Source organism: Pseudochaenichthys georgianus, chromosome 11, assembly GCF_902827115.2.
Source record: "Pseudochaenichthys georgianus chromosome 11, fPseGeo1.2, whole genome shotgun sequence".
In the NCBI taxonomy this organism is placed as follows: domain Eukaryota; kingdom Metazoa; phylum Chordata; class Actinopteri; order Perciformes; family Channichthyidae; genus Pseudochaenichthys; species Pseudochaenichthys georgianus.
In genome coordinates this window covers 20095633-20111187 of record NC_047513.1, presented here as the reverse complement: position 1 = coordinate 20111187, position 15555 = coordinate 20095633, and the positions used below count along the sequence as shown (strand labels likewise).

The window sequence follows — 15555 nt, the reverse complement described above, 5'->3', positions numbered from 1 at the left end:
AAACTACAACTCCCAGCAGAGACGTGCCATAGAGAACATGTTGCGAAACAGAATAGCCAGCATGTGTAGTTCTGGGGACGGGGTGGGGGAGGGGGGACGCGGCGGACCCGTTCAAATCCAGTTTTGGACAGTCTGCCGTGGTTCCATCCCATTTCAAGTGCTGTTCGAGAATCGGCTTAACCCTCGGAGCACACTCTCCAATCACAGAGCTTGAGGACTATCACGGGGTTTGTCAAGAGCACATGGTGTAGTCCAAACGATAGCTGGGGATTCTGGGTAGTGTAGTGTCTTCTGCCATCCTTTACTCCTGGGAATGGACGCTCACATTACCTTTAAGGGCAGCCGACATAAACGAATGCCGTGCTTCCATGAGCGTCAAATCCCGACGCAGATGGGAATACATTGCAATCAGTTGAAAGCTATTTGCGTCTCTTTATGACGCTGAAGGAGCCTAGGAGCGTCACAATTGGACGCCACGGACACTGACCAAACGTCGCTATTGGACGCTTAGGGAGTGTGTTGCCGTGACCGCTGCCATCTCGTCCAGAGTGGCTGCTCCCGGGCTACCCGACAGGTCCTCGCAGAGCTCCGCTTGGTAGGCGGTTAGCAGCGAGGACACGTTCAGGGCCCTGGCGGACAGCGCTGCAGCTTATATAGGACTTTTCAGTCATTGTGGACTGAAAGCGGTCCGCCTTTGCTGGCAGCGTGGGGTTCCTGCTCGGTGAGGGGCCCACCTTTGGTAGAAGGTGGGCCTCCACCAGCGGTTCCATGGGCGGTATGGGAGAAGCACCCTGGATTTGGACCTTGTTGCTAAAGGGCCGGTCTCTCCACGAGACCGACACTTCATCCAACATTTCTGGAAAAACCGGGAGGAGTTGCCTCCCTTTGCCCGCTGTTCGGGGAAGATGCTTCCCCTCGTAGCGGGATCTGGAGGTCTCCTTGGCCATTTCAGGCCACGGAACATTGAGTCTGACCACAGCGCATTTGCACACGGCCTGCAGGTCCATGCTCAGACCGGGCGAAGCTGGTGTGCTGTCGCCCGGGAGAGCAGCCCTCGCTCCAGGCTTTGCAGCCTGGGCCGATGACATGAAGGTGTCCTCTTCTTGTTCATCTGACTCGGACAGGAGAAACGCCAGGGCGTCCTCCTTATAATCCAACTCGAGGACATCCTCCGCGGGTGAGACCACGATGAGGTCTAACCGGGAGCCCCAGCTTGGTAAAGCGCGGGAATCCGTTCCCGCGTGTCTTGTCGTCACCGGGTCCCGGCCTGCCAGGGCGCGGGATTCCGGTTCTGAGGCCATCGCTGATAATGAGCCCCAGACCGACACGAAGAGGGGTTCGCTCTCTGTGGCGGACGCCCCCGTGTCTTGACTGCCGGCCGGCAGGTCCATGGACATGGGGGGGTCCTGTTCCGACAGGCTAGCTTGTCTCGCTAGCCGTCGGCGGAGGCTCTTGACTGTGAAGCGGACACAATGTCCGCATGAGCCGGGGTTGTCGCTAGCGCCTCGGGCGTGTTCCAGCCCGAGGCAGGACGAACAGACCTGGTGTGTGTCTGTGCCCGAGATCTTCAACCCGCAGTCGCAGAGTCGAGCCACCGAGTCCCTGACTCCTCTGGTGTGAGGGAGAGGGGCGTCCATCTTTGTCGCCCCGTGGCGTGGAGAGGGCCCGCTCTCGACAGGTGGGACGGGAAAAAAGGTATTACCACCTTGTCCTTAATCCGGAGAAAAAGGACGGTGTGGGTCTTTTATTCCCGGAGAATACTGACTGGTGTGGCAGTATGCTCCTTTTTTAATCCTTTTCCCCTCCGTGGGGAAGAGAAAAGAAAAACTTCCTCGCTAACGTGGTGTCGGTAGAGAGGGAGCGAGCTAGCAACAGGTGTGCTGCTAGCTTGAAAAAAAAAATCGGGAGAATCGTAGAGAAGGGCGTGGTCGATTTTTAAGTACTAACAGCGTTAGTACTACCGTCTTCCTGCGAAGCAGAAGGAGTAGCCGGCTAGCACCCGTCGACCGAAATGGTATTTTGGGTTCAGTCTGTGGACAGTGAAGCTTGCCCGGCTACTGTGAGATGTGCTCTGAAGCGAGAAGAGGTGTTTGAATGACGCATGCGTTGTGGCGCAAGCTACTTATTGGGGGTGATTTCCCTGACGCTGACGTCAAGATCACCAGCCAATCAGGATTGGCGTACTGAGATTGATGCTTCTGTTTGCTCCGCGATGAGGCGCATCCCATAGTGAGACATCGAACGAGTGTTATGAATGAGAACTTGATTTGATTTGATTTGATTTGAAGGTGTCACGGTAAAACTGTTATTTGCCTCTTGCCAGGTTAGGATTCAGAAGCTTGCAATTCAACTGTCTGTTGGTACATGTAAAATCCAGCCAGTACTGTAATGTTTAAAAAGCTACTGTGCAAGTAAAATTGTTACAAACAAGCACATAAGTGTGTCAATTGAAACACAAATATACCTGAGGCGTTTAGTGTGTATGTTTTGATTTTCTGAGAGGTGGGGTGATATGGCATTCTCTCTGAGAGCGCTGGGACGAGGCAGGCAACACACTGACAGCATGTCAGACAGTTCCTCGTGTTTGCTTCTACGTGGCAGCCAAATAGTCAGTGACCACATGGTGCAGATCGCTGGCATCTGCCAGGATGGATGGTGGAGGAACTCGGGGGCACATGCCAGAAACATGAGATATATATGCCTTGTCCTTAGCTTAATGTGCAACGAGGAGAGAAAAGTCACAGTCAAGGTGATATTAAGAGCTGAGTAAAGATCATCTACAATTTAATAACAAGAGGAAAACAACTATACCTTTATGATATATTGTAGTCTTTAGTAAAATATTCAGACCACATATCAATTGCTCTACTCAAAATCTCGGGTGTGTTTTTCTGTGTCAAGTAGGCTATTTTCCCTATTTGTTCAGCAGGCAGCTGCAATCATTACTTGAACACTTACATGTAAGAATATATAGCTTTACCTCTTCTGAGGCGCAGTCAATTATAAGAGGCTTAATAATGGTATTTAAAGGAGAGTGTCAACAGTGGACCCTTGACGGCCCTCTGACACGACAAAAGCTCTCCAGCAGAGATGATAGTAGAGCTCAACACCAGCCTGCACTACTACTGATGATCCATGAATAAGCCATTCTTTTTCAAAAAGCATAAAAAGTGTTAAATTAAGGATTGAAGGAGGCAAAGGCAGAAAGAGGACCAACATGTCTCTGACACCTGTGTAAAATATGTTTTAAAGTGATGAGAAGTGCTTAGAAACATAACACTGAATGGGCAGAAAAAAAGGAAACAAAGTGTCTGCCCTCATGGTATGGGATAAAACGATGGGAAATGAGCTTGTCTCTCTCTCTCTCTCTCTCTCTTTTGTTCAAGCTGCAGAGTTTTACACACGGTGAAGGGGTGTCTGTGAACTAAATAGTGTTTTTCTTCAGTCCGACTATACAAAACATACACAACAATTATGCTGCTTTATGAGACCTTAGCCCTATTAAAGATGCAATAATAAACAGGAGAAAGACAACAATCTCAAAAGGTTATTCAATGCCTCAAATATTGCAATCAAATTAAATAAATAAATGTTCCTTTAAGAACTAAAAAGGAGGTGCAAAAACTATAAGACCCTCTCATGACTCAAGTTAATAATAATAATAATAATAATACATTTATTTTCTACAGCGCTTATCTTGAACCCAAAGGCGCTTTACATTTGGGAGGGAGGGTAGACAAACAAAACAAAAACAAAGCCAAAAACAAACAAAACAAAACAGAAAAGCAGTCAGGAGGAAGTTGGTTGAGAGGGGGGGGGGCTTATGGATACAGAGTTGAAGAGGTGGGTTTTGAGGCGGGACTGGAACAGGGTGAGGGACGCAGACTCACAGAGGTATTGGGGGAGGGAGTTCCAGAGCTTCGGGGCTGCCACAGAGAAGGCTCTATCCCCGAAGCTCCGGAGTTTGGCCTTGGGGATGGAAAGCAAACCGGCTGAGGTGGATCTGAGGGACCGGGGTGGTTGGTAGAGGATGAGGAGGTCAGTGAGGTAGGGGGGTTGGGGGGCAGATGGTGGAGGGCTTTGAAAGTGAGGACCAGGAGTTTGTAGTGGATGCGGTGTGAAACGAGTTCTTTGAGGACCGGGGTGATGTGATGCCATGATTTGGTGTGGATGAGGAGTCTGGCGGCTGCGTTCTGGACACGCTGGAGTCTATTGAGGGATGTAGTGCTGATGCCGTAGAGGAGTGAGTTGCAGTAGTCAAGGTGGGAGGAGATGAAGGCGTGAATGAGTCGCTCAGCTGCAGGGCGGATGAGAGAGGGACGGAGTTTGGCAATATTGCGGAGGTGGAAAAATGAGGTTTTTACAACTTGACGGATGTGGGGCTCGAGGGAGAGGGTGGAGTCAAATATAACACCAAGGTTGCGTGAATGGGTGGAGGGGAAACACATAAGTAACACCAGGTAATATCAAACCTGAATAATCAGAGGATGTCAATCACCAGGGACCAACATATCACCATCCACTGAGAGGAAGAGGACCTGAACAATGCCACGGTTGAAACAATCTTCACAAGGGGGGGGTGGGTGTGTAGGTTAATTCAAATTACCCTAATGTATGGTTTAAAGACAGAGAATGTATCTCCATTTAGCGTAACCTGTATTACCATTGAACCTGTATTGGCATTTCTTCTGTTTTTGCAACACACTATGAGGGTATATCCTTATTACCATTATCTCTTCTTATCCACTGTTAACACTCGACAGTTTAGACAAAAAAGCATTAACAATTCAAAAACACTTTAAAGATACTTTTGTGTACAGTCCGGCTAACACATCTAATGTTGTCAGAATTGATTAAAAAAACGTATCTTTAAAATAAGATCCCAAAATGGAAACAGTGGCTCCAAGATATGACTAAAAACAACGGATGCAAAATATAAATATAATTAAATTATTATTAATTTATTTGGCCAGCTTTTGTTGTGAATGTCCCTTGGATCTGGACACACAGGTACAAATAGTGGGCGGTTGGTGTTCTTCACTTGTATGTTCAACATTATCCCTAATCCCCTTTCCTTGTAGTTGGTTAAATGTCTTCTGACATCCATCGACGGCCAAAATCGCCTTGGTGTGTCCGGGGCTTTAGGAGCACGATCTCCACTTCAACTCAGATAATTCAGCCTTTCTTTAAGTCCCTGTTAGAGATCAAGTCCAATTAATTATTAGCTTTAAGAGACTTGCTATATTTAGTGGAAAGTGTTCTTTCTTGGATTTTTAAGTGGGCTTCTTATTCTAATTACACTACTCAGTCACATTATATGTCAAAAATAAGCCACTCCTGGGATTTTATGTGAAAACCTTAAGCCAATAAAGAGAACAGACCTTCCCTTTGTGTCTGTGTCAATCATAGCTGCTCACAATTACCGAGCTTTGCCACTTCTTTGCCTTTTTGTTTTCCTCTCCAAGAGGAAAACAAAAAGACATGATACGATAGGAGCTGTGATCTTCAAGCAACCACATCTGGCATGCTAAAGGGGAACACACTTTTGATTGATAGCGATCATATTGCCATCGAGGCATTTGTGATGTAAGGGGAAAGATGGGGAACAAAACACGGCAGTATTATCCATCCATCCATCCATCTTCTCCCGCTTATCCGTGGTCGGGTCGCGGGGGTAGCAGTTCCAGCAGAGAGCCCCAAACTTTCTTTTCCCTGGCGACATCAACCAGCTCTGACTGGGGGATCCCAAGGCGCTCCCAGGCCAGCGAAGAGATATAATCCCTCCACCTGGTCCTAGGTCTACCCCTTGGTCTCTTCCCAGCTGGACGTGCCTGGAACACCTCCCTAGGGAGGCGCCCAGGTGGCATCCTAACTAGGTGCCCGAACCACCTCAACTGGCTTCTTTCGACGCGAAGGAGGAGCAGCTCAACTCCGAGTCCCTCCCTGATGACCGAACTTCTCACCTTATCCCTAAGGGAGACACCAGCCACCCTGCGGAGAAAACCCATCTCGGCCGCTTGTATCCGCGATCTCGTTCTTTCGGTCATGACCCATCCTTCATGACCATAGGTGAGGGTAGGAACGAAAATGGCCCGGTAGACAGAGAGCTTTGCCTTCTGGCTCAGCTCCCTTTTCGTCACAACGGTGCGGTAAAGCGACTGCAATACCGCTCCCGCTGCTCCGATTCTCCGGCCCATCTCACGCTCCATTGTTCCCTCACTCGAGAACAAGACCCCGAGATACTTGAACTCCTTCACTTGGGGTAAGGACTCATTCCCTACTTGGAGTGGACAGTCCACAAAAACACAAAACAGCTACTGACATCGTATCAAAATAAGAAGCTTTTTAAGCATGGAATTCACTATCTGTCAGTAATGTGACCTTAGATTCAGCTTGTTTGTCTTCAAGTAAAATTACTTCCAAAGCTTGTATACTGATTCTCCTTTAGTAAAAACGTTTTTCAATCAAGCAGAAATCTGAAAAATGTTCAAGCACTGTGTGAATAGATCATGCTCATGTTAGGTTCCAACGTTAATGAATGTCTTTAAAAGACTTGGGCTCTTAGACACTTTGGGATATATGTAAAACCACAAAAGAAATGTCTGACTGCAACATATTTCTATGAGGGAACGCTGAGTTGATTAGAGAGCTGTGGTCAAACTGCCAGCACTGAACTATGATTTGTATTAAAAAGGAGTTGCGCAAGAAGCCAATAACCAATCACATCTGTCAAAAATAATGTTGGTGTAATTAACAGACCTTATTGTTTTGATTGTCAGTTAATACATTGATTATCTTTTTGATTAAACTATAAATCATTTAGTTTACAGAATGCTACATTAATTGAGCCCTGATGATTTTGTTATGAAACAATACAAGCTATTAAATATCTAAACTATGTTAAAATGTGAAATCGCCTGACAATACCAAATGTTGTTTCTTGAGTGATTACAGATGACTTTGCGGAATGAAGACTCACCGATCTGTTTTCTGTACTGTTCGACAGGTAATCTGGTCGCACTGGCATCCTTCTTCCCCATTCTCCTTCCTCACCCTAACGAGAAATGAGAATAATTCAACAACTTCTGAGTGAGAGAGTCTAACAGCTGGGTTTCAATGCAACACCAGATCATTTAGTTTCATCAAATACAGCTCCATTCCTGCTACTGTATCTGGAGAGGACTTGTGAAATCTGCAGCAAGGATTCAAGTTAATACACAATCATACATAGGCAAGAGTAGTCAGTGTTGATCAGGCAGATGGTTTATCTTTCACATACATCTGCTAGACATAATTCAATTAATTCTCCATATTTTCCATGTGTGATGTGCACACTTCCTATCCATCTCATTTAGCCTAACACCATTTCCTTTCACACCATGAGCTCTCTTTGAATACCCTGGCAGCTGACAGGGAAGATATGGAGTAATAGCATGGAGGAAGACAAAAAGCATAGGCTAACATGTAACTATTTGACGGCATAAATGTCAGTCAACATGTGTTAATGTCAAAACATGCGCAGGAATAGCTGTATAGTCTCCAGAAATAACTCTGCTTGTATTATACTATATTATTACTTTACAAAAGTGCTAAAACTCAGTGTGGGTGTTACATGCATCCACCGAACATGTTTGTTTCTCAGTGAGCACTCTGCTCGAAATTCCAGACAGGATCCCTCACAACACACTGCATCGATCAATATTGTAGCCTTTTTTTTAAAATAGTGAAAAAAGCAAGTATGAGTCGAGGGGCAGGCTTGTGCTATCTGATCATACCAAGTCCTTCTGACCTGGCTGAAAGATTTTTAGCATGATTTGTAAGAAATGCCTGATATATTTTCACTAATACCATTCTTAATATCTATCAATTTCTGCTAGTATAATGATAATTGAAATTCATTTTAAAGAAGCATGTTTAAGGGTGATCGGAAGAGAAATGTGTGAGCAGGTGTGCACAGGGGAGAAGAGTTGAATACGAATGGAATAAAATAAATCTATGTGCATCCAAGAAGAACAGGAGTGGTGAAGAGTCTAGAGGTGCAGCAGGGGAATAGAGGAAAGAGACTGAATTAGCATGTTCAAGGAGCGTGGCAGGCTGCCTGTGCCGACTGATGCCTTCTCACAGGAGACTGCTGCCTAGGGACACCTGAATTCTACCTTAAACTAAAAACACAGTTTTCAGCTACATTTCAAACACGGTTAGTGCCAGCAGAGAAGGACGATGTATGCCATTGTTCTCCAGCGAGGGGAAACTAGAGTCAGCAAATTAAAGGACATGAGAGGGGTACAAAAGAAAGTGGAAATGGTCCAAATGTAATGTTTACAGTCACGCAGCGCCCACACGGCGGCGTGCGTTGAAGCTTGCCGGTGGGCGTGTCTGAAACTCGACTAACAACCAATCACATGAATCTCCCGCCCCGGACACACAAGCACGCGGTTTGATTGGCTAGAGCTTGTACTGGCATATGATTTGATTGGCTGACGCTTCCGTCGAAGCTTCAAAAGTTGAACATTGCTCAACTTTTGAAGCGAGCAACACGAAGCGACGAAACCACAATGCAGTTCGGTAAAGCGTGACGTCACCCCATTCAAAGTGAATGAGCAGAAGCGTTGAAGCTTCAATGCACGCCGCCGTGTGGACAGGCCGTCAGACACAGTAGCGGCCCCTACACACGGCGGCGTGCGTTGAAGCTTCAAAAGTAGAGCTCACTCGGTGTTGTATGACCAGTCCCTGTTCACCTACTGGGATACAAACCGGAGGAGCCAGGCATGGAGGGAGGTGGCAGAGACAGTGGGTGAAACTGGTAGGTTTACGCCTGTTTGGGGAGTTTATATCCAGTGTACTTCGTTTGAATGGACAGCTATCAGGCATTGACAGTATAATTAACCAGCATGGAATGTTGCATAAAATAGCACCATAGACATTAATGTCATAAATGTTCATCATATGACATGTAATTATACAATAACATGAGATTCATGTGATTGGTTGATGGTCGCGTTAACTCCCCAAGCTTCAGACACGCCCACCGCCCAGCTTCAACACACGCCGCTGTGTGTAGGGGCCATAGAACCTTGAAAGCTAGGTTGTACTGTGTATCACAGTATTACTATGTAAATGGTCAAAAGCAACACATTTGAAGCCTCCATCATCACCTGTGGTCATTCCACTTTGACATTTCTAAAAGGGCTACTGTAGATTTTGCATTTGCAACAGTGGGGGATAAAGACATGGGGCTGAACAATTTGGGGAAAATAACTATTTGAATTTATTGAAATTGCGATATGAAGTGCAATGTTAGAGGGAATGATCATTTTTAAACATTATCCACACTATCAATAACACATATATTGAAATGATAATGGTGGGATTTTTTTAGAGGATCTCTATTGAAATGGGAACTGAAAGTAGGTACAGGCCGCTCTCATAACATGGTGGGGAGGTGTGGTCTCAGAAAACCTACATGTAGGCTATGTCTGTTAGCATGTGGAAAATGACAACATGCACTCTGAAATTATCAGACTCTTAGGTTTCTGAAAAACGACGATGGTTGCATTTGCACTTTTTTCCTTCTGCCTCATCACGAAAAAGAAAGTTAGCGACTGTTTGCAGAGCAACGAGGTTAGCTTTCGAGCAATCTGACAGCATTATTTACTTCGAGTGGAGATGTTATTGACAACATGCAGCTTTCATTCATTGCATGAGCGATGATACTCACACTGCTCTTGTTTATCGAGTGAATGTGTCGCCTTTTAGAGCCGTTTCTGCATTAGGAAATGTCTGGCTGTTGTTTGTGGAGACGCGGAACGACAGCATTGACAGTTGTATTGCACTTTGATCCAAATGTGTCCAAAATGCCAACACACCACTCCTCCCAATCCCAGTTCCTGGTTTACACGTCCACGCCAATAATAGCCAGAGCTTCAGTCCAATCCGATTCGAGTATTTATAGAGTTGACCAATAGCAACAGAGTGGGGCGGGACATTCAGACCAAAACACAGGAGCAGCACGCGACGACTGGATAGTAGAGAGACACTCCCACTCATTTTAAAGATGTTTTGATATATTATGTTTATATCAATGATATACAAAAGCATTGTTATTGACGTTACCATCACAATCAGTTTTCAATAGAGTCTTGCTATCTTGTGAAAATGATAAAACAGTTACAACATTTCATAATAATATGCTGTATTCTGATGTAGGTGAAGCACAATGGAAAGGTCAAAAGTAGGCTACATTTACTCACATACTATACAATATTATATTACAATAATACGTTATATTACAATGCATCTTTAAGGGGTTTATACTCCAACTCCGCTACATTGTACAGGTAGAATTGTTCTTGCACAACATGTATCTGATCTTATTGATCTTGATCTTATAAAGATGAATATTTTATGTACAAAAAATGATAAAGCCTTGTTTGAAGTTGAAGCTACCAGCAATATATACAGTAGCAATGATCAGCTCAATCTAAAGCAGGGGTGTCAAACTCAAGGCCTGGGGGCTAAATCAGGCCCTTGGTGGATTTAATTTCGGCCCGCAGGATAATTTTTAATTACTATTAGATCTGGCCCGCCGGTATATTGCACGCACACCTTCACTCAATCCTGAGGAGTTCCTCCGCTCAGAGGCTGACCCCAAACATTGATGAACTTGCACCCAAGATGAGATGCCAAGTATCTGGCTTGAACTAGCATCACTGAGCAGCAAACTGAGTTTCAATGGATGTTTCCTTCTGCACTTTTTTTCTTGCGACAACAGGGCATGTTTGGTTTGTTCTTTGAGGGAAATAGTTTTTTTGAAGCTGTTGTTGGCCTGTGGAAAAATGTAATCATAAGAAATGCAGATAGAGCCATAAGAAATGACTGCAACTGATTATTTAATGTTGTTTTTATAGGCAATCATTTAAGCTTTGTTAGTTCCAGGTTTAATATGTGCAATAAGTTCATTTCAATAAGTTCTGAAATAAACTAGTACCCATTTTTTTATTTTGGCCCACTGTGTATTTGAGTTTGACACCCCTGATCTAAAGCATCCACAACATTACATTACATTACACTACGATTGAGCAATAAATAGTCAATATAAACAATCTAATATCGTTAAAATACAAGATGCTCACACTTTTTTTATGATTTTGAATGCAGAGCCTTTACTTTAATACTTGTTTTTTATGGAATTGGTACCGTAAAGGTTTTTTATGCTTCCTTCACGCATAGAAAATAATCACCATATTGACCTTGTACATGCCTCAGTGGAAGGATGCCTGTAACCTTGCATCAATGAAAGAGTCATACTACATTGACACGTTGGCCTTAAGTCATTATAGCCTTGTCAGATTAGAACAAATGGCATACTTATCCTTGTTGAAATTATGCTGTGACAATTAAAGGAAACAACAGCCGACCTCATCAAAGACGAGGCAATCTCCACGATGTTTATTTCTCTTTCATCAGTCTTTTTACATTTTTTTCTTTGTTTACTGTGTAGAATTGTATTTTCTCCGTAATAGCATCCAGCCTCATCGCTGCCTAGGGCATTGTGCAGATGATGTGTTGACTTGCCACCGCATGTAACTTATTGAAATTTTAAATGATTTTCTGCTCTCCCATGGGCATGCCTTTTGAATTCAGCACAGCAGTAACTAATAGATGTAATCTGCCTATAATGTGCCTGCATAATGCTTTACTTTATATTAAGATGCCATTGATAAAGAGCACTTTACACAGCTCGTTGCTGGATGAACTCATATTAAATATGACATTTCTCAATGGTTATGTTTCTATCCATATAACTATGGCTCAGGAAACAGGCAATTCTGCTGCATATTCACATTAAAACACTTTCATTCATTGGAGTGTGTCACTCAAATTACACAGAAGTTCACAGAAGGCATGTACTTTAGCGTTTTTTAACTATGACTAACATAGTAGGCCTACAGTATGTGTGAGCCCAAAGGCTTCTCTGACAGTTACGTCAGAAATGTTAACACATAGCCTCGATAAGAAGTCTGAAATTGTTATCTTAATATGGCAAAACCAGCACGAGTGTAGTTAATGCAGAGCTCAAATGTTCTCTTGTTGTACTAAATGTGTGTGATTAATTTCTCCCGTTGAGTGAAACAAACCAACGTGCTGTGCCTGTCACATTGATAGATATGAAAAGCATTAGCATTGACTGCTGGTGTAAATGAAAACTAGGCAGGATGGATTTAACTGATGAACAGTTGTAGTGCATGGGCTATGCACATCACTGTAATGTATAGATAACCCTTCCCTCAGGGCCTGTTAGCGTGAAGTGAAACATTTCACCAGCGATTGAGTACGCCCTTATAAATTAAATAGAATTTCCGCCATACAAATAGCTTCTGTTTAAGTGACCACACCACAGAGACAGCAATACATAGAGTTAAGCCTTGGCAGTTTTCCTAACATGATCATCTAGTTTTTTATATCTATTTTGGTGTGTGCCTGCCTATCTTAATGTGTGTCTCGTACATCTTTTCTCCCCCCCCCCCATCTCTCTCTTTGAACATCATTCTTTTACACTCAGTCACACTCCCTCTATTCCTCTCTCTCTCCATCACTCCTTCAGACAGTTAGACGGCCTTTAATTGCCAGACATTAAAAAGAATGCCAGAGAAGAAGAATCCCCCGGGGGCATCGGCAGGCTAAATGGCAGCTCTGCAGCCGCCGCCTCCTCCTACATGCAGCAATGAAGACGTGTCAACATAATCTTGGGCAATTGCAGTCTCAATCAGGGGGACTGATCCATTTTCTGACTGAGAGTCAGTTGTAAACAGAAACAGCAAGATTTCCTTTCTATATTTTCATGTCTTACTTGAAACGTTTCAAAGAGCAGTATCAACAGTCAACACAATGCAATCACATGAATACCTACCTTAACCCACCTGTTTAAGATGTTGATTATTTAAAAAGGGGCTTATTTCCGGATAAAAAACCCAGCCTGAGTTGAATTGCCTTGCTGCAAACATCAAATTGTTCTTCAGGAAGAAATCCTTCTAATGTGAATTGGGGGAGAATGTGAATGTGGAGACACTTCAACAACTCATGTAATCCATCTGCCCTACTCTTACATTTTGAAAATGCAGCCAGTGTATTTTTGCAACAATTCATATTCATGCCATATTCAGATTGATTGGTTTACAGACATGATTTGTAGCAGCTATCATAAAGTGAGAATGTGGTCATAAATTACTTACGGTATGAACATTTGAATACAGAGATATCATTGGATGCCAAAGCTCTGGAACAGCAAACGGTGGACATACCTCACAGAGAGATCTAGGACCACAAGTTTAAACCAAGTTTCTCTCATGAGTCGTGTTTACCTGCCTAATCAACATTACATAATTAGAGCCTTTAGACCGACATGAATCTTTATGTTTGATGCAATAGATATTCTAGCAGTCCTATAGTTATACTGAAATAGTACTACATAAAAACCTTTTTTACAATTCATTGTTCTACGACACACTATCACACACAAAAATACACCAAAACACACTCTCCTCAAAAATGTGTCATTATGAATTATTGGAGGCTGAAGTAGAGTGTTCCCTTTTCATTTCCAACCTCAGTTATATTATTGGTTTAGAGGAGAAGACACAATTCTTTCTCCTGTTTAATATTCTTATCTCGGTCTTCCCACTATGCCTGCAGTCTGCGGCATGCGTCGCTCCCCCACCCCCCTCTCTCTATCTCCCAGCCCCAGAGTTCCCTCTCATTGATGGGGAAACTGTATCAGCACAGATACAGAGTCAAATGAATTTGGAGTTTATGAGACGCAAGGCCTCATATAAGAAAGAAAAAAACAGACGTAGAGAGATAAATTATCGTACAATGGATTTAGTCCCGTTTCACTCCAGTCATTATCCTGTATCGGAGCAGAGCAACTCTGATGGCTGGGAGTTATTCTCCAGTGTGTGGGGGGGGGGTTTGGATATGTCAGGACTATCGGGGCAGACGTCTCTTTGTGATCTGCAGCAGTTGGCCAGACTTGAGAAGATAGGTAGAAAACAAAGTTCGGATTAAATCACAAAAGTAACCTAGACAAACCTAATGCTTAACTCGCAGGCTTGTCTTTAAAAGTATTTTAGGTGAAAATATTAGCACATTTTAGGATGCAGCTCTATCCTAGTTTTTTATTACAATCCTTACACACACCCATTGATTGAAAATAAATGCTATGCCCCTTTGACAGGGTTCTAAAATGAGTCTTGATGAAACATTAAAAAGTTGGCTGCAGTCAGCATTCTCAACCAACTCATGGTGCATTAACATTAGCTTAATTAGCTAGCTAGCTAAGGTAAATCGAGGGTCGAATTACCTTAGATATGAGACAAACGCTTTTGTCTACCGACTTACCAAAATAAATTAAGATTTTGAGTGGTAAAGACACCTCTGTTTTGTTGTTTACTGCATATGTAAGAGCAGGTACCTTGATAGACATAGCAATGTAAGCATAGGGTAACAGGTCTTAGTTCATTATCTTTTCTGATCTTGACAGTTGCCAGAATTGAGACATAATTAGATGTTGAAACAAGTGAAAAAAGGTAGTATTGCCAGATATTACCTACAGCTTATGATATAACATTTAGCTATGTATTTATTTGTGTGAATCCCAATTATCTTCCACAGTATGGTGGCTAGCCATCCTGTTATGGATGATATGTGGCCTTGCTATTCCTGTCTCCTTCATCCACTGTTAGTTGAATGACTGCAATCCCTCTTAGATAAAAATGGAAGTCCTTGCGGAGAGCAGTGTCTAATTCATTCTCCTGAACTCAGTGGTTGTCTGTCCCCAGCTGTGTGTGGTGGCTGTCCACTCTGAGTTTTAGTGTTTATGCAGGTGCTGCAGCTGGATCTGTGCTATAGGTCCCCCCATGGACACACTGCAGACCGGCTGACTGGGCTAGAGTATTTCTTTTCACTGTTTACTCTGGCAAGTTAAATCTGGGCCCTGCTGAGAGCTGTTCTTGAGGTGCTTAATTTTTGTCACTTTGACTCATGCGGTGATCCACACCAGGACAGACTCATAAGCACACATTCTTTCTCTATTCATCTCAAACAGACTCACTCTGTGCAATACCCGTAATAATCCACATGACATACACACACACAACCATCCACATAATCCTACGCTACCCTGCCAAGTACATTTGGTACACCCCACCACTACCTCGCCTGGTTGTCTTGAGACAGCTGCAGAGTTTTGACATGTTAATTTCAGCCCTGAGTTGACCCCCAGCTAATTATCCTTCAACTCTGTAAACACTAGTAGCACCAGTTAGCACCAATTAATGGCCACTAATCATTGCCAGATGCTGCACCTTGAGTAATTTGCCCCACTTCCTACTCTTGCACTTACAATTTCACACAGTTAGGAGATGCTGTACGGTTTTTGAACCCTTGCACAGATTATAAACCAAGGACGTTTGAGCACCACTGATTTCCAGCTCAAATTGGTTCACATAACAATATTCACCTATAAGGCTCTATATTTGATAATTAAGCTGAATGTGT

The 15555-nt window shown here is 43.6% G+C and overlaps 1 protein-coding gene across 1 annotated transcript in view; it reads right to left on the bottom strand.

The window, feature by feature from the left end:
- The window catches only part of triqk (triple QxxK/R motif containing), a 35196-nt gene extending 25306 nt beyond the window's left edge, over positions 1 to 9890 (bottom strand). Inside the window, exons 1-2 of the mRNA XM_034094602.2 lie at positions 9719 to 9890; positions 6980 to 7054 (exon numbers count right to left, since the gene is read on the bottom strand). Of these exons, the coding sequence (XP_033950493.1) occupies positions 6980 to 7040 (61 nt within the window). The 5' untranslated portion in view covers positions 7041 to 7054; positions 9719 to 9890. The remainder of the gene's footprint in view (positions 1 to 6979; positions 7055 to 9718) is intronic.
- Between the last annotated feature and the right edge of the window lie 5665 nt (positions 9891 to 15555).